At 37.2% G+C, this 19,765-nt stretch overlaps 3 protein-coding genes across 3 annotated transcripts; all 3 read left to right on the plus strand.

Moving 5' to 3' along the window:
* Positions 1 to 1,133: 1,133 nt before the first annotated feature.
* LOC145204016 (NACHT, LRR and PYD domains-containing protein 12-like) lies at positions 1,134 to 8,352 on the plus strand. The gene is made up of 9 exons (XM_080076417.1): positions 1,134 to 2,119; positions 2,300 to 2,334; positions 2,733 to 2,804; positions 3,016 to 3,075; positions 3,362 to 5,139; positions 5,906 to 6,067; positions 6,754 to 6,915; positions 7,436 to 7,588; positions 7,844 to 8,352. The coding sequence occupies exons 1-9, from the start codon at positions 1,665 to 1,667 to the stop codon at positions 7,889 to 7,891; spliced, it is 2,925 nt and encodes a 974-aa protein (XP_079932543.1). The 5' UTR covers positions 1,134 to 1,664; the 3' UTR covers positions 7,892 to 8,352.
* Positions 8,350 to 12,376, plus strand: LOC145204020 (lanC-like protein 3). Its single transcript, XM_080076421.1, has 8 exons — positions 8,350 to 8,532; positions 8,682 to 8,829; positions 9,238 to 9,325; positions 9,671 to 9,768; positions 10,085 to 10,266; positions 10,893 to 11,108; positions 11,546 to 11,756; positions 12,193 to 12,376. The coding sequence occupies exons 1-8, from the start codon at positions 8,394 to 8,396 to the stop codon at positions 12,374 to 12,376; spliced, it is 1,266 nt and encodes a 421-aa protein (XP_079932547.1). The 5' UTR covers positions 8,350 to 8,393.
* An 81-nt stretch (positions 12,377 to 12,457) lies between these two features.
* Positions 12,458 to 19,129, plus strand: LOC145204021 (lanC-like protein 3). The gene is made up of 9 exons (XM_080076422.1): positions 12,458 to 12,525; positions 12,667 to 13,267; positions 13,446 to 13,593; positions 14,082 to 14,169; positions 14,486 to 14,583; positions 15,070 to 15,251; positions 16,018 to 16,233; positions 16,710 to 16,920; positions 17,932 to 19,129. The coding sequence occupies exons 2-9, from the start codon at positions 13,129 to 13,131 to the stop codon at positions 18,104 to 18,106; spliced, it is 1,257 nt and encodes a 418-aa protein (XP_079932548.1). The 5' UTR covers positions 12,458 to 12,525; positions 12,667 to 13,128; the 3' UTR covers positions 18,107 to 19,129.
* The last annotated feature ends 636 nt before the right edge of the window (positions 19,130 to 19,765 follow it).

Below are 19,765 nucleotides of genomic sequence, written 5' to 3' on the forward strand. Positions count from 1 at the left end.
TCGCACCCCTTTGGGGTGAGTGCACCCCCGGTTAAGAACCCCTAAACTAGGTAATATCAATTCCACATATCGCGACAGGAAAACTTTCGTAGGGAGTAGTTGAGAAGAATTAAGTCAAGTCAAGCTTTCGAAAAATGTGACTAAAGTCGGACATGAGACCCCATTACTGCTAATTTGTTTAAAATAATAACTGCTTTGACAGTAATTTTCACATAGGTACGTACAGACCAATTAAAATTGTTAATACGAAAGCAGACAACAAAGTAGCCTAAACGTCTCCACACACGCACATAACTGTCGCTTTATCGCTGATGGGCTTTAACAAATATGGCCCAATAAAGTACGTGGCTTACTACCAAAGCTGTGACCAAATCAAATATGTGTAACAAATGCTATTATAACGTCCAGAAAACTCACCAGCACTATGTAGTCAGCGCAAATGTGCATAATTCTTACCAAACAGCGGACACAACTGGCACAAAAAAGTAGAAACTTAAAAAAGAGATCTCGCTACAATTCGCGCATGCACTAACGTAACAACCATAAAACTTGTTGCATAGAGTTGCACTACCAACAAATCAAACTCCACATTCGGCAATCAGCATCAACATTTTTCAGTTTTAAAACATTTTTAAAAGTACATATTTCATCCTGTAATCTTTTGTAACTTAATAATTATGACCCCCTAGGCTCTCATGGGCCCCGGTGCGGCGCACCGGCTGCACCCCCCTCTCGTGGGGCCTGTAGTAGACAGCTGTACGAAGGACAGTCATTCCAAATTACAATCATTCACTTTTCATGACAACAACAAGCAACAAAGAACTAATATTCGTATAGATTTAGATGCAATTATTATATAGCAGGCAATCGGCCAAAATAGTTTTTAACAATTGTATTTGTGGACTTACATGCTTTCTTAATTTGTGATATTAAATCAAACCATGTGTGCATTGATGCGTAAGATCGGGAAATTCCCTACTGGTGCAGACTTCTTCAGGACCAATCGCAACAAGTTGTTCAAGAAAAAAATGGGCCACTCTAAAATACGCAATCTACGCAATCTACGCAATCTACGCAATCTACGCAATCTACGCAATCTACGCAATCTACGCAATCTACGCAATCTACGCAATCTACGCAATCTACGCAAGCTACTAACAAAAACTAACTAAGATGTTGACGGTTAGTGCTATTAGGGTCAGGGTGACGGTTTGTGATACAATTAACTTTATAATTTAATTTCAGATGCCTTTCAGGTCTAATTTTCTCTACAAGTGTTAACATGCGGTACCATACAGTGTTTAGTACCACTCTCAACACATATGAGAATATTAAGCCCAAACTGGACATCTAAAACTAAATCATAGTGTTATTTTTATTATAAACCCTCACCCAGACCCTAAAAGCCCTAACCGTCAACATTTTTTAAAGGTTGCATACGTTTTATAAGCAGATTGCGTAGATTGCGTATTTTAGAGGAGCCCGAAAAAAATGCTGGAAATTTCAAGAGACGAAATATTGTTCTTTTAAGTTTTGAATTGGGGCCGTGTAAGAATCTGTAATATTTTGTTCCGAATTTGAACCTAGGATGTTAAACTAGTTGGTTCTGCCTTTGTTGTGGACCAAAAATTTCTTTGTTTTCTTGTCAACTTGACGATGACAAAATGCCACGACGGGCGCGGAGAGCAAATAGAGATCTTTATCATTCCACTAAACTAACTCTGCAAGTTTCAAACTGTGTTGGGAATTTAAACATACAACCTTCAAGTGACCAAAACGTCACTTTCCATGTAAACGCAACGCCGTTGAACAGTTGTGTATTCGCACCTCAACAAATTATCCTTCATGGTGGTTTACCGGCAGCGCTCACTTGGTGTTTGCTACAAAGCTATCCCGGTGCTTTTATTCATTCCATGATATTAAATTCCACAAACCTGACTTCTGGTATTCTGACGGCAATTGTTGAAGTTCAAGGTGACGATGCAAACAAAATAAAATCCGACAACAATAATCGCCTGTTGAAAGAAAAGTTGCAGTCTTTATTCGAAGGCTTACTGATCCAGTTTGGAAGTATTTTTGATGATTACAGTCAGCTTAGAGTGGACAATGTGACACTTGGGTAAGAAAACCAAGATATTTTGTGACAAATATTACCTTTGATTTGATGAGCTAAAAATGATTACAAAATCAATTTTTTTTTACCTTTCTATTTTTCACCTTAATGTAAGATTTAAGCTTAAAATAAATTTCAAGTAAAGTGAATGATAAACTAACATTTTATAATAAATCTGTTTTTTAGGCAATGGCAAACCAGCACAGAGTCATGCAGGGAATGTAAGTATTGGCCACATCATTTTGCAGGGGTGGTACTAAATACTGCATGTGGCCGCATGTGACCGCATGTGATTCCTCTTAAAATACACCATGTTATGTGAAATGTAAGAATTCCAGCCCCATCAGGGGTAAAATAGACCAGATTCTAGATTGATTTTAATTTCAAACCTTCACCCAACCCGAATAGCTCTAACCGTCAGCGCTTTTTCGTAAAAGCATATTTAAGTCCTTCACAGATTCCTGCCGTGTGATAACATGCGGTCACATGCGGTATACCATGCGGTCACATGCGGCCACATGCAGTCACATGCGGTAACATGCGGCCACATGCGGTATTTAGTACCACCGATTTTGCAGTCACCATATTTGTCATGTAACATAAATATTTTATTTTAAAGTGACTTTACCATCGTCAACCAGCTCAACAAACCAACTCAGTTTGTCATCACCAACAATCAACAACATGACAGGTTTGTTTTCTGCTAAAAGTGCAATACTTGAAAATTACAAACTCTTTCGATAAGTGAAAGAATTTCTAAAACCGGACTTGTATGAAAATATATATTATGCATTTTCATATATGCTGGGCTGGGTAGTCTTTTAAGTATCAGTAGTGTTATGGCATAGATACCTTTAATTTCTATTTATGAAAATCACCTAAATGTCAACATATTTTTGCAGTAAATTTTGATAGATCCAGCAGTCAAGCTGAAAGCCCTGGTGTGGACATTTCAAACTTTGGTAAGTTCAACTGCTTTGAGAATAATCAATTAATATTTATTTATTTTGTTTAAAGTGCCTAGAAATAAAGATGATAATTTTCATGAAAAAACAAACAATACAAAAGCGCTCAGCTTGACCACATGTGCCCTAAGTATTTAAAATTGGGAAATCTGTAAATAGGTTTTGGAGTGTTTTAAAATACAATTTGGAAAAGTCAGTTGTTGTATCAAAAAATAAATTGAACATTACGCATTCTGTAAGATTCTGTAAAACTCTGCAAATCACAGACTCTACTTCTTTTTAGAATCCAAATTGAACAGTGCACTTTCTGAGCACCTGAACAAAATCTCGTACCGGCAAACTTCACTTCATTTCCTAGAACGCAAACTTCAGTGTGTGAATATGCAAATTTCTTCTCAGCCACAAACTGTGAGACAGATGTCGTCGCAAAGCACAAGAGCCGAACGAAAAAAGATTTACGGTGACTGTCGTGGTGACATAAATGTCTCGCAGATATTTCCTAAAGCATTGGAAAACATAGAACATCTTGCTGAGCGGCAAACCGCATCTGACCAAGGTAGAAGCAAGTTTATTTCCAGCAAATGTGGAAGTGTTCTGATAACAGGACAAGCTGGAATCGGCAAAACTACAGTAGCAGAAGAAGTTGCCAAAACAGCTGATTCCTGCAATCTTGAATCCCAGCATGTCATTTTCATTCAGCTTAGAGATGTTAACTTCAGGGAAAAGACAACACTTGTTGATTTTCTGTTGAAGTATGCGACAATGGGTGCATCTTTTTCTGATGCAGAACGGAAACAAATGCTTGATTTGCTGCAAACAAGCCCTGAAAAGTTCCTCTTGATTCTTGATGGCGTCGATGAAGCAAGTGTTTGCAATTTCTCAGAAAAAGCACCAAAATGTTGTTACAACGCATCTTATCCAATCGACTGTTTGCTCAAAAACATCATGAGCGGCAACATCTTGTGTGGAATTAAGAAGCTATGGACAAGCCGACCACAACATGCTCATGCGATACATTACGATATTCGACCTTCAACGACCTTTCAGGTTTTAGGATTGGATGTTGACGCACAAGAAGCTCTTGGACGTCAGATATGTGGGATCTACTGGAATAAGGTGAAAGCTTGGATGAAACAGTTCCCAGATTTGCAGGCAATGTGCTACGTACCTGTATGGTGCATAATGATCTGCTCGGCTCTTTCGGGTGGTGCCGCTTTGGCAGAAAATCTCAAAACCGTTACCCATGTGCTGCTCGTTGTGGTAAGTTGTTACCTAAAATCAGAACATCTCCGCGACATTGATGTTAAGGATCTCACAGGCATCCTAAAGCTGGCATGGAAAGGGCTTGTTGACGGAGAAGTCTTATTTTCTGATAAGCACTTCAAAGATGCTGGGGTTACAGATGAAATACAACAAGCCTTTCTCAACTCAATGATTAAAATTGGCCCAAAAGTTATGTGGAAAATAATGAATGGAGAAAAGCTGAGGTGCTTCGTGCATTTAATCATGCAAGATTTCTTCGCATCACTTTACTTGATTATGCTGCCCAGTGCTGATTTTGAACGGGAATTTAACAAAATTCGTGACCCTGCCAATGATGACATTGTGAAACTGGTTTTTGGATTACTCAATCCAAACACAATTGAAGTTTTAAATGATATTCTGCAGCAGGATTGTCAGGGTTTTGTTGAAGATAAGCTTGATTTTCTGAAGTGTGTTTTGGTGAATCAGATGCTTGAGCAACAACAGCCGATGCAAAGTGACGACTATCGTCAAATCGACATGAGAAGTCAAGATTCACTTCTGCATGTTTGGTCGTGGTGCAAAGAAATCAATCGTGACGACTTCCGCGATACTCTTGTGGATTACATGTTGGAGAAATTCAACTTTTCCGGACAGCAAGATATCGAATCTGTGCTGTTTCCCTCGGATGCCACCAGTTTCTTGTATCTAATGGAAGGAAATCAACCGAAGCGCTTCCAATCTGTGCTTCTCACGCACACAAAGTTTCTGGGAAATAGTTTAGATGTTTTCTCCAAAGCCTTTTCCCGCACGCAGGAGGTTAGTACATCTTTCGTTTAAATTTAGTTTAACGGTAAATGAGACCAGATTGCAGTGTAATTTCAATTACAAACCCTCACCCCAACCCGAATAGCTCTAACCGCCGATGCATTTGAAAGTCTGCAAAATTACAATTTTCACAACGCATATCTATATCCATTATAACTGTTTACCATGTAATAACATGCCACATTATGTAGGGATGGGCCAAAACTGCAAATGTTCTGTTTGTTTGAGCACACAGCATTAAAAACAGCAATGCTCAGTAATGAATACTCAGGTTCTGACTTGGTACTGCCCATTAGGGATGCGCCGAGCCGAGCCAGAACCCGAGTACTCGGTACCGAGCATCGCTGTTTTTGATGCTCGGTGCTCGGCCGAGCAGTTGCGCAAACTGACCCGAGCATTAAATTTGCATATTCATGCCCTGCTAACATAAGTAACTAGTGTTCGAAAGGGTGTCTATGAACAAAAGCAAATGATTTTTCAAATGTATTAGATTGTGGAAAAACGTGTACTTCTGAGGCCTGTAACAGCTTAATACACCGCTGGTGACGTAAGAGGCCTTGTAGAGCTAAAACGTAGAAAGGGGATTTTTTCTGACGTCATAATGCACCGAGCGTACTCGGCCGAGCACCGAGCATTAACGTGAGATGCTCGGTGCTCGACCAAACAGAACATTTGCAATTTTGGCCCATCCCTACTGCCCATCACTACTATCATGCAATATTTAATAGCCATAGATTAATGCTTCTTGTTCATGTAGATTGTCACATTGGACGTGAGTTACAGCGCGATTGGTTCTGATGGAGCCAAGTTGCTGATGCAATGTTTGCCACAACTTCGAAACCTTGACATGATGTTGTGTGGGGTGGACAAGCAAGGAGCCGTTCATGTCGCTGATGGTCTCCTTAATCATCCCAAAGGGGTAATACACAAAAAACAGTTATGGGTTCGAATCCCACCGCAAGTTAGATTTCTCTAGCCCAGTGATTCTCAAACTGTGTGCCGCGGCACACTAGTGTGCCATGAGAGATTTCCAAGTGTGCCGCGAAATAAAACCATGACGAAATACTGGTGTGCATAATAAAGTTTCAAAGCTCGTATACTTTAGTTACTGGAAATGAAAAGCATCCTTAGGCCTACCCATCATAATAAAGTTGAAAATAACATTCTTTGAACAACTTTTGTTATGGTTACCTGCGAAGTGTGCCGCGGCAGAAGATTTTAGTTCTTTGCTTAAAAAGTTTGAGAACCACTGCTCTAGCCTATGCCTTGCCATATAATGGTAAATGCTTGGTGACCAGCAGACTCGGTATAACACCTTTAATAGGCCTGGCATACTGTGATTTATATATGAGTGTGTCGTGAGCACTGGTCTGCATAGACGCTTCACGGCTGATCCCAGTTGTGAATTAATGTTCATGTATACAAAAAAGAGGCTATGAATTAAAGAGATTTTATGTAAATTTCAAATAAAAGCTACCATGTGATACAATGAACATGAGCCATACAAAATTAAATTACTTGAAAATATTTCAAAATGGGATGAATTAAATTCCATCGAGATTAAGCTGCTGTGAAATTTGTTTTAATTATTTGCTTTGTTTTTAGTTGGACCGTCTTGATATGAGTCTGAATGAAATTGGAGTTGAAGGAGCAAAGAAACTGTTCCATGCAGTTGGCAAAGTTAAGGAGCTTGGCTTGGAGGAATGTGGTGTGAACTTCCAGGCAATTTCATCCCTTGCAAGCAAAGCGAAGAACCTCCCAGTCCCTGTAAGTAACAACCTCGGCCAATGGTGGCAAATTTTGACATACATTTAAATGGATGGATTAGTATATTGAGTAATTATACAAATATAGGCTTAAATTATATGCAGTAAAACTGTGTTGTATTTATGATGTGAATCACGGCAGGGGTCGCGGAACCAATGTCTGTAGCGGAATTGTAAATGGGGTGGACATTGTAAACCTCATCAGGTATTTCGACAAAAAATGTCAATTTTAGGTTCTGGGTGGCAAGTGTTCCCTTTTGTACTTGCCCATAGCCTCAGCTGCCAATACATTTTTTTTGATTGGTTATTTATTATTGGTCCCCTTCCCTGAAGGAGCCACATATTGTTTTTGTCCGAATTTTTTTTGTCCAACACTGCTTTGTAACCCTTGTTTGGTTAGGAAAGAATGCTTCAAATGTATTCAAATTTGGACAGATGTTAGTTGGTAAATAGGATATAGAATATATAAAATGAAAGTATATCAGAAAGCCACCTTTCTAGTTAACTTTTTGTGTATGCAGCTTGATGAACTTCGTCTAAGCGGAAATGATCTCGGTGATCAGAGTGTTTCTTCTTTTATTCAATGTCTCCACAACATTTCCACTCTTCATGTGAGAGATTGCCAAATCACATCACAAGGGAAACAGAAGCTGACCAGAAAACTACAGCAGTTGGTGGGAAAAAGTTTTTTCAGTAACTGGCTTGACCGTATTTTTTGTTAGGCTGTGGCAGCCCTATGTAAGAAAAAGTAAAAATAATTTTTAGTCAAAAAAGGTCATAATTGTTGCAGAACTTTGGTCTGTTTTTTACTAAAGTGATGTTTGTTTTGTGGGTTGTAACTTAGTAATGCCTTCACTCATGTACAATAGTATAAGACACAATTCGAAACAAATACCTCCATAGTTTGTAATAAGTTTCATGTTTGACAGAATTCTGGACGAAATCACGGCGCTCATACCATTGTCGGCATTGAGTGAAATATGCTATCCAAAGTTAGAAGAAAAAAAGAGCCGTAGATCTTACTGTTGTGTTGATTATCTGTCACATGATTGTGTTTTTTATACTTTGTTTGATGATAATATTAAAAAGCCATTTTTAGCGACTGTATGTATGTTGATGATAGTTAATATATTATAAATATATGTTGTAGGTGCAATAGTTTATGGTGGGCCTATGTTTCAAAAAAACTGTCTTTTAACAAGTTTACAAATCAGTTATCCGTTTTATATTTATGTATGAGGAGTGCACTTAATTTTTGGTGACTATAATTATTGTTGCATGTGCTGTTTTTAAAAACTAATATTATCCAAAAGTTCAAAGTAGGTTTCACTGTATTTGCTTTTTTATAATCTGCCAATTTTGATGCTTTGTTTTTGTGCTATTATCTTGTGCATGTATATTGCCTAACTTGCAAATACCAAGATTTTTTGTATTTAGATGCAGGACAATTAGGTTTAACATTAAATTAGGTCTGAAACAATGTCTCGATATTTTGAGAACACGTTCAGTGATGAAGGTGTCGTCGATATTTCTCCGGAACTTTTCAAATCCAGAATTTTTACTCACATCAAGAAAATATTGAAAAACTTTAAACCAGATGAAAAAAATTGCGATGGAGGTTAGTGAAAAAAAATGTCTTCTTTTTGTTGCTACCTTTAGACAATTTTAGCATTGGGTAATAAAAAATACTACTTTGTTGAAATTTGATTATTTTGAAAGTTGTATAAACCATTTCCTGGGACAACATAAATAGTATTTTTGTTGCAGGTTTATATTTAGGCTGTGCCGGGGTAGCATACGCTCTCTACTATCTCGTCAAGTGTGGGCATTTCCCAGAACAATCACAAAGTTTCCTCGAATCAGCAAAGTCCTACATTTCTGCTGCACTTCACCACTGCTCACGAAAGAACACAAGGTTACAGTTGTTGGTTATTTGGAAATAACTTTGATTCAATAAAGTGCGTTCATTAAATGACCGACAAACTGCATATATTTCACTGGAAACAAGGTTTTGTTCAAACCACCTTTAATGTCTGTGTGTAGTTTTTCGAAGCTTGTGCATAAATAACATGACAAGTTTGTGTTATTTGTCAATAAGCTGTTCATTCCTGACATTAAACTAAACATGACCTTTATTGGTTTAAACTGGGGATTTTATATTTTCGTGAATAAAATGTGTAAATCCACTACATTACAACTATCACAGTTGTTACAAGGCCACTGCTTATCAACTAGTAATCATGGATAATTAACAAACCCGGTTTATGTTTGTATAAATTTGTCAACAAATTTTGCAGTAATGACAAATTATCTAAATTTGCAGACCAAGGAATCAAGTGTCATTTCTGTTGCAAAATGGAGGAGTTTATGCTGTTGCAGCACTTATTTACAAGAAAACTGGAGAACCACAGGTGATATTGTTCATAGTTATAGTAACAGGATTGCAGGCGCTGAATAGGCAGTGGCAGGTAGCACCACCGTATTTCAAAAATTCTATTTTTTAAGATTTTGATGAACATTGCATTTTATTGGAAGTTTTTTGGGCTTTGAGTGAGCTCTTATGGTTGCTCACATTAGTGACTGCATATTTTACGTCCAGCACATTGCATTATTGTAAAACTCAGCGCCTGTAATAAGGATTACTGTATTTTAAATCAGGTAAATTTATACCTCAAACTCAAATTAATTCCTAAATTAAAGTGCAACTTACAATTTAACAACAATTTGTTTGGCAATAACTTTTAAATAATTTATAGAAATCAGAGGAATACTTGCAAGCTTATAGGGCTTTGGCATCCCAGTGTGAAATTGTGGATTTTCTTGAAAATGGATGCGACGAATTATTTGTAGGAAGGTACAAAATGTTTTCAGAAAAATGTAGCTTGTGACAAATTGAATTTGTCAAGCAAAAGCACGTGACTGCCCAAGGGTTTGGAATCAACATGTTGAATTACTTTTACAATTATAGGACTTGATAGCTTAGCTGCCAAAATACTAATTTTGCTGAAAATGCACATGGGTATTTATTCAAATTTCTTAAAACTTTGATATAAAATATTTTACATTTTTTTTCTCTGGCTTCTGCAATGTTAACAGAATATCAAAGCTGTTTACATGTTTTCAGCAGATTTGTTAAGTCCTTTTTTAATTCAAGTCTTAATATTGTTTAGAGCTGGTTACTTGATTGGAGTTTTGCTTTTGGAACGAGATCTTCAAACTGAAATTCTTCCACCAAAACAACTCCAACATATATTTGAAAAAACTTTGGAATCTGGAGTGAGGCTTCGATCTCGGTTGCAGTTCGATGGAAATATTCCACTGATGTATTCCTACTATGGAACACAGTGTTTGGGTATAAGCAATGTAAAAATTAGCTGAAAATCATGATGAGTTTTTATGCATTTATAATAAGGATTGGCCAAGTCAGAACCTGAGTACTCGGTACCGAGCATCGCTGTTTTTGATGCTCAGTACTTGACCGAGCAGTTGCACAAACAGACCCGAGTAGTGCATTTGCATATTCAGTGTTCCAAACAGTATCCCAGAACCAAAATGATTGTTTATTAAAAGTATTAGATGGTGAAAAACATGTATTTCTGGGGTGTTTACAGCTTTATAAACCAGTGTTGACGTAAGGGACCTTGGCAAGCTACAAAACTAGCATGGAGTTGAGCGTGCTCTGCCAAGCACCGAGCATTAATGTGGAATGCTTACGGCTCAACCAAACAGATCATTTGCAGTTTTGGCCCTTCCCTAGTTTATAGTAGATTCAAGAAAAGATGCATTGAATTAACAAACTGAGAGTAACACTTGTCCCTCACAATAACATCAAAATTTTACCCCAATTCATTACAAGTCACTACAATAACATATAGTTTTACTGTTGCTCGCTTAATCTAAAACATACAATAACAAATAAAGGGTGGTTATAAGCTTCAACTGTTTGGGTGGTCATAAGCTATTTTTATTTTTTTCCAGGCTCTGGTCATGGCATTGCTGGGATTCTTCAGGTTCTGTTGAGTTTCCCTTCACTTCTGCACAGAAACCCTAGTGCTCAGGATTTAATCAAAACCTCTGTGGATTTTTTGCTTGATCATTGTTTGAAGGAAGGAAACATTGCAACTGATTTAGAAGAAGCTCTTACACCTTCCAGTCATGAAAAGTATCTTGTACATTGGTGCCACGGTGCTGCAGGTCAGTTAAATTAACTTCTTTATTTCGTCAACCGATGCATCAGATTTGGGTTTATTTCTCCTGGTGAAAGAACACATAGCAACGCAATTGTTGTATTCAATTTCTGTACTCAATTTCTCCTACAAAAAATCTTACTAAACTTTTGTAGAGCCTAATTAAAAACATAGCTTCCAGGGAGCTTGTGTGTGTAGAATATGTCTCATTTAAAAGTTTCATTACCATTGTGATCATCAGTGCAGGTTGACAACACAAGTTGCATTTACACATGGTTCTCTGACAGTTATTTTTTGGATTAAAGTTCTTTTTGAATCCATGTATAGTGACCTAAGTTAGTAGAGTTTGTTTAGATAATGTTGTTGTGTACCTGTAGTTGGTATTTGACAAAATTTCACCAGAGATTAAACCTCTGATTTACAAAGAGTCTGTTTTGTTTCCAGGTGTTATTTACATGTTCGCTCGAGCCTACATAACATTTGGAAGGAATGAAAAATATCTGAATGTGTGCAAACTCCTTGCTGACACCGTGTGGAGAAAAGGATTGTTAAAGAAAGGTCCGGGAATTTGCCATGGTGTAGCTGGAAGTGGTTATGTCTTCATATTGATGTTCAGATTGACTGGGGAAGCAAAATATCTGTACAGAGCGGAAAGGTTTGTGTTTCATCCACAACTTCTGATAGTGCTGTAGGTTTAAAGCAGGGGCCACCAAACTACAGCGAGGTCATTTCATCCGGCCCACGATCAAATTTTTTGCTTTGCCAAATCTTATTGATAACTTTGTAATGTTCAAAAATTAATCTACTCATCACGAAAGTTTTCCTGTCGCGATATGTAGACTAATATTACCTAGTTTTATAAGATTACAATGCCCAGGATTGATCCAAGGCCAGTTTGTCACAGACGAGACTCGTTAGTTGATACTAACTGTACAATTCAACAGTCGTATCAGATATTAAATGGAATTGTAGAAAGACCATATCTTGACGCTTCTATAAAAATCGCGTTGGGGGCTAAGTTTAGAAAGACAACGCCAGGCCATGTTAACTATGCGGGCCGCGCGAATATTAAATGTTTTATTTTCATGCAGATTTGCCAGTTTTATGTTCACGGAACAGTTCCAGGGGGGCGCACGGACCCCTGACTGCCCCTGGAGTTTGTTTGAGGGACTTTCCGGGACAACTTGTTTTCTGAATGATATGCTCAACCCTGAAACTGGGGAATTCCCCCTCATGGACGTATTTGTGAATGAACTGTCAATCAAATCTGACTGAAGTTGAACAACTGAAATGGTGAAGACAGGAACAAGAGTTGTAGGTGGCAATGTCGTAGACAAAACGTAGACAGACGAAAAACCGCGTCAAGGTCAAACTGTTATTGTCTTTTCCACCGTACTGCAAAAGGTTTCTGCAGAACTACAATGGTGCTTTAATACATCAGAATTTTGTGACTGAATTAACAGCCAATTTTGTCTTTTTATTTGGAGTATAGAAATGTTCGCATTATATTAATACTGTTATTTATTTTCACTCTATAGTTTGTAATAAGTTTTCATGTTTGACAGAATTCTGGACAAAACCACGGCGCTCATACCATTGTCGGTATTGAGTGAAATATGCTGCCCAAAGTTGAAGAAATAAAGCCATGGACCTTACTGACTGTCAGAGATTGTGCATATGTTGATACAATGATAGTTAATATATTGTAATATATTTTATAGGTGCAATGAATTGTAAATGTAACAATTTAAAAAAACAATTATCCGTTTTATATTTATGTATGAGGTGTGCAATTAATTTTTGGTGACTATAATTATTGTTACATGTGCTATTTTCTAATACTATCGAACATTTCAAAGTAGGTTTCACTGTATTTGCTCTTTCATAATGTTTCTTCAAATGTTTATGCTTTTCGTTTTGTTGGTTTCAGGCTATTTTATGCAATTGTCTGTAATTTTTGTAATTAAGGATTTTTTTGTTAGTAGATCGTAGACAATTAGGTTTAACATTAAATTAGGTCTGAAACAATGTCTCGATATTTTGAGAACATGTTCAGTGATGAAGGTGTCGTCGATATTTCTCCAGAACTGTTTAAATCAAGAATTTTTACTCACATCAAGAAAATATTAAAAAACTTTAAACCAGATGAAAAAAATTGCGATGGAGGTTGGTAAAAATAATTGCTATATTTTTGTTAAAAACCTTATTTGAATGCAATAATTTTAGCATTGGGTAATAAAAAATCAAAAAAATTGAGTAGTTCTGAAGTTGTATAAACCATTTCCCATTCTTCTCTGTTGTCAATAGTTTATCTGTGACAACAGAAATTGCATTTTTATGGCAGGTTTATATGTTGGCTGTGCTGGGGTAGCATACGCTCTCTACTATCTCGTCAAGTGTGGCCATTTCCCTGAACAATCGCAAAGTTTCCTTGAATCAGCAAAGTCTTACATATCGGCTGCACTTCACCACTGCTCACGAAAGAACACAAGGTTAAGATTTTTGGTTTGGAAATAACTTTGATTCAATAAAGTGAACACATTAAATTGCAAGTGTTTTAACAATGGCTGAAACTGCATTGTACTGGTAACTCTGTTTTTGTTCAATCTATCTCTGAAATTTGTGTAGTTTTCGAAACATACAGTATGCATAAATAGCATGACTATTTTATGCCATTGTGAGTCATTTTTTGACCAATTAGTTGTTTATTTGTGATATTTAAACACTGAAGATGACCTCCAGTGGTTTGCACTGGATTTCGACAAAAAATGGCATTGCTGTCAGACATAATGTATTGCTTTTCCAACAGTTTTATTGCAAACATCTGATGTTTCGACGTCCCAAATGTGTATATTTACTACATTATTACTATCAACGACCATTCTTTACCTATCAGTAATCATGAACGCTTATATTCTCTTATTATGTTATATTATATCAAGCTACTTTACTCTAATGGCAAATTTGTTTCAATTTGCAGACCGAGAAATCAAGTGTCGTTTCTGTTGGAAAACGGGGGAGTTTATGCTGTTGCAGCGCTAATATACAAACAAACTGGTGAACTGCAGGTAAAATTATTGCTTTTCAAAGTAACAGGATTAACATTAAAACAGTTAAATTTATACACCCATCAGAAATTACCTGTGTTGAGTTTATTTCGCTTGGTGCAAGAACACATAGCGACACAATTGCACTAAAACAATCACCAACCTGGAAATGGCTGCGCAAAGTTGAAACGTTATGGTGCACATAAAAGTGTTGGGCACAATTGATTAGAGCCAAAACGCGCTGCAGCTACACCGTCATACAACCTCATAAATTAATATGCAATTATTGATGACAACTTTTAAATTTTAACACAATCTGTTTGGCAATCATTTATAGAAATCAGAGGAATACTTGCAAGCTTACAGGGAATTGGCATCTCAGTGTGAAGTTGTGGATTTTCTTGAACATGGATCAGATGAATTATTTGTGGGAAGGTGAATTACACGTATCGCAAAAAACACAGCTAAGAACGGTTTGCTAAAGATTGATGTAAAAAGATTATGAGTATGTTTAAATTTGGACTGATGCTTTCTACTAATTTGTCCTTTGGAACATAAAAATAATCACACCATTTTTCTACTTTAACCAATTCACATGAGCCATTTATTTCTTCTCGTAAAAACTATTATGTTAATAATTTAAATGATGTGTATAGTACAGTTGTGAAATAGGATATAGACAGTGGTGGGATTCAATTTTTTTCAGCCGGTTCTATCACAAAATTCATTTTTTCAGCCGGTTCTGTTACAAAAAGTCCATTGGCAGTAACCAGTAATGCTAACCGGTTCGATGATCTCATAAAATTTCGTGAGACGGTTCTACAAAAACGGTGCGAACCAGCTGAATTAAAATGGCAATGTAGGAAAAAGGAAAAAAATGTAAGAAAACCACCTTTTAATTCAAGTCTTAATATTGTTTAGAGCTGGTTACTTGATGGGAGTTTTACTTTTGCAACGAGATCTACAAACTGAAATTCTTCCACCAAAACAACTCCAACATATATTTGAGAAAACTTTGGAATCTGGAGTGAGGCTTCGATCTCGGTTGCAGTTCGATGGAAATATTCCACTGATGTATTCCTACTATGGAACACTTTATCTGGGTGAGACCAATGACAGTGTTAGCTGACATATCAGTATGGGTTATTCAGTATAGTGTTGTTTGCATGACTTTTTATGTGCTTATACTTTAAGCTAGAACACTAAACTAGCAAATTGAGAGTAACATTACAATCTAAAACCACGGTCCATCAATGGAACAGCACTACAGAATGCTGCAATGCTTTTTTAGTGTATACTATTGCAGGGGTCGGCAACCTTTTAGGTGAAGCATGCCAATTTACTTGTTATTTCCGTGTGTTAATGACCTCGCATGCCAACGTTTTTTCTAAATAATAGTGGGTTCGTGCCAGCAGATATCAATAATAAAGAGAAAGCAGAGTGTTTTGTGCATGTAAGGCTGAATTTTAAGACAATGGCATGATAAAAACTATAAACAAGCAGTGTAACAGGTTAAATCGTTACTTCAATTTAAACAAGCAAATTGGTTGGCATGCCATGAAAAATCACCTTGTGTGTCAACCTTGGCACGAGTGCCAGAGGTTGCCGACCCTTGAACTATTGCTTACACTAAAAACTAAATATAATAGCAAAAATTGTAAAATACAATGGTTTTCTTTCCAGGTCTTCAAATATATTTAAACATTTCAGTTATCATGCTAGACTTACAAAGTATGACTATAAAGCAATTAAATTAATATCTTGCTTTACAATTTTAAGTTTTACTGAAAGTGTTTGAACCAAACAATATCAATCCTCTATTTCTTGAAAGCGATTTTTGATTTTTAGATGTTACTGCATTTTTTCCAGGTTCTGGTCATGGCATTGCTGGCATTCTTCAGGTTCTGTTGAGTTTCCCTTCACTTCTGCACAGAAACCCTAGTGCTCAGGATTTAATCAAAACCTCTGTGGATTTTTTGCTTGATCTTTGTTTGCAAGAAGGAAACATTGCAACTGATTTGGAGGAAGCTCTCACATCATCAGGTCGTGGAAAGTATCTCGTACATTGGTGCCACGGTGCTGCAGGTCAGTAAAAGTTACTTCTTTGTGTTTTTCAATTAATTAAATTCAGTTGGGTTTGTTTCTCCTGGTGAATAAACAATGCAATTGCACTAAAACAATCTGTAATGACTTAGCAACGTTGGGACTACATGGACTTAAAATAGTGGACTTGTGAAAAGATAATTTAATTGCACACAATTGCACTAAAACAATCACCAAGCCGGAAATAGCTGCGCAACGTTAAAACCTTATGTAGCGCAAAATAGTGAAGGGCACAATTGGTGGATAATGGCTGAATGCGATGCAGCTATACCTTATTATAAAGCGTTATGTGACTAGGGCTCACAAGAAAGTGAGGTTGGTGCATTGTGGGTAAACACGACTGGGGTGCAGATTTAAGGAGAAAATGTTGCTTAAAACAACATTTCATTGATAATTCAAATTACAACATTCACGAGAGAATAAACCTCTGATTTACAAAAAGTCTGTCTTGTGTTCAGGTGTTATTTACATGTTCGCTCGAGCCTACATAATGTTTGGAAGGAATGAAAAATATCTCAATGTGTGCAAACTCCTTGCTGACACCGTGTGGAGAAAAGGATTGTTAAAGAAAGGTCCGGGGATTTGCCACGGTGTAGCTGGAAGTGGTTATGTCTTCATATTGATGTTCAGATTGACTGGGGAAGCAAAATATCTGTACCGAGCAGAAAGGTTTGTGTTTGTGCTTCATGTTTTTTTATCAATTACTCTCCACTATATTGTACACTGTAGTTTAATTTCTTTTTTTAATTTGATTTGTATTCAAATCTATTTGGCAAAAAAATATGTGGCAACATATTGTCGACTACTCCTAGTCTGGAGTTAATCGACAATTCGAATTGTATTCGTAAAAATGTAGTCATGTATTCGATTTTACGAATCTTACGTTGCCAAAGGCCGACAACAATTCGAATTGTATTCAAAAAAATATCGTGTACTCGAATTAAAAAATTCTTAGGTTGGCAAGGACCTACAACAATTCGAATTGTATTCAAAAAAATATCGTGTACTCGAATTAAAAAATTCTTAGGTTGGCAAAAACCTACAACAATTCGAATTGTATTCAAAAAAATATCGTGTACTCGAATTAAAAAATTCTTAGGTTGGCAAGGACCTACAACAATTCGAATTGTATTCAAAAAAATATCGTGTACTCGAATTAAAAAATTCTTAGGTTGGCAAGGACCTACAACAATTCGAATTGTATTCGAATGAATGTACTCAAGCTTTTGTATTCGTGAATTGTTAGTTCAAAAGCGCTATCGAACGAAAGCCAAAATCATTCGAATACGGTACGAAGGTGGCAAAACCTGTATCCGAATGTATTCGAATACGAATACGAATTGCCCCATGTCTGGTCATTGTCACAAGAAATGGTATACATGCGTAAATTTATTGTAGAAACATCATTCACATGTGTGGGCTATACCCATCAAGGGGTCACATAGAAATGTCTTTTTCAAAATGGGGTCGCAGAGCAAGAAAGTTTAAGAAGCCCTGCCCAAGTCAATCACTGCGCTGTTCCTCTTTAATTTAGGGTATCAACTGACCTCTTTACTTTAAAATAGCTGTTGTAGGCTGTTTGCATTTTTTCCAACTCATTAAACTACTGTATATTCAAAAATTATTATTTTTTGCAAAATTTTCTTTATGTTTAAGTTAGTCAAATACTTTTTTATGTAGATTTGCCAGTTTCATGTTCACCGAACAGTTCCAGGGGGGCGCACGGACCCCCGACTGCCCCTGGAGTTTGTTCGAGGGACTTTCCGGGACAATTTGTTTTCTGAATGACTTGCTCAACCCTGAAACTGGGGAATTCCCCCTCCTGGACGTATTTGTGAATGAACTGTCAATCTGAAATGAACTGAAATGTTAAAGACGAGAACAAGAGCAGCTGGCTTACAAAGACACCAGACACTGTGTTTTTGTTGGAGTTGGGTTCACCCAATTGTTTCAATTACTTTTTCTGTTACACAAACACGTATTTGGGTTCGAACGTTCTAGGGTAGAGTTTCTGGCTCAAACCAAAGTTCGATGGCAAAACTGGTTCCATCAGAGGTCGTTGTCTCCCACTGCCTTACAACATACAAAATATGAACTCTGCGTAGACGCTTCAGGGCTGATCCCAGTTATGAATTTATGTTCATCTTAACTGATACTGGTCAATCTGGCGATCCCCTACTACGAAGCTGACATGTGCAGCATACGAGGCAGGCAACGGTGCTTGTGATTCCACTTTCGGCGGATTCTCTACTGAGCCTGCGTAGCTCAGTTGGTAGAGCGCGAGTCCCGAAAAAACTCCTGTTGTGGGTTCGAATCCCACTGCAGGATCCTGCAATATAACGTGGCTATGAGCTTTTCAACAGTGGTTATTACAAAATCGGACACTATATTTTTGAATTTCTCAATTTTCTGAACGAATTTCTGGATGAAATGTGCACTTTTGCCGTCTGAGGGCAGCATGGAGACGGACTCTAAGGTTGAACGCACGGAGGTGGGAAACAGTAATGTCAGAAGGTGGACAAATGTTTGCAAGCACGCAAGGAATTGTAAATATACTGGTGGAGGTGGTTATTTATTTTGCGTACTTTTGGCGACAGAACCTTTTCATTTTTCGCAAAACCACCCACTTCACTTGCACGATGAGATTTTACCACTGACATTGTGTAGAAGCATGTCCTGATACAAAACAACTTCTATTTCGGCATGACAAACTCGAAACCATGTATTATGGTTATGCACGTAGCCAATTATTTATTAGGCAAATTTGCCTAAATGTAAATGTTTAAAATCAAAAACATTTTGCCCTGAAGCTAAAACGCCATCTAACACAATAACCTGCATGATTTTAGCTTACCGCAATAAAATTAGGCTTGGTGGCTTTTACGCGCAACCAGTGACAAAACGACGAAAATCGAGTGACACCTTTCAGGATTAGAAACCGTGTTGCAAAATCTATTAAAACATGAAAATTTTGTTATTAGTGCTTGGAGTCGAAGAGTTAAATTTGCGGTGCAAGGGCAAAAAACGCGCGCCATGCTCTTACACAATGAACTATGCACGATATCGACAGAGGTGTATAAGGCGTTCATGAACTTGTGATCCTGGTGTCACATTGAGGTTACATTGTCATCACTTTTATCTTTTGCTTTACTTGGGTGCGTCGGTTTCTGCAGAAACTAGTGTTTTATAATTTGGGAAGTGTTATTATGGTCGATAAGATTGAGGGGTTGTCACAATCCTGGTTTGCTGCAAACAGAATCCTGGTTTGCTGCAAAACTCCAAAATATTCATTGCAAATAACAATGAAAAGGTGTAAATAATGTGAACACGAACAAAAATGTATTTTTATGCAACAATAAGACCTGGTATATTTGGCAGTCGCATACCTATACTTAAGGGATGCATTTGAGTATCGAAAATCAATTGTCCAAAATTTTTTTCGCAGCAAAAAAAAAGTTTTTTCGCATGATTTTGGCGCTGGCCCAACATTCGTGTTAAGTTGTGCGTGACGATA

The sequence above is a fragment of the Phallusia mammillata genome, chromosome 8 (assembly GCF_965637545.1).
Source record: "Phallusia mammillata chromosome 8, kaPhaMamm4.hap1.1, whole genome shotgun sequence".
In the NCBI taxonomy this organism is placed as follows: domain Eukaryota; kingdom Metazoa; phylum Chordata; class Ascidiacea; order Phlebobranchia; family Ascidiidae; genus Phallusia; species Phallusia mammillata.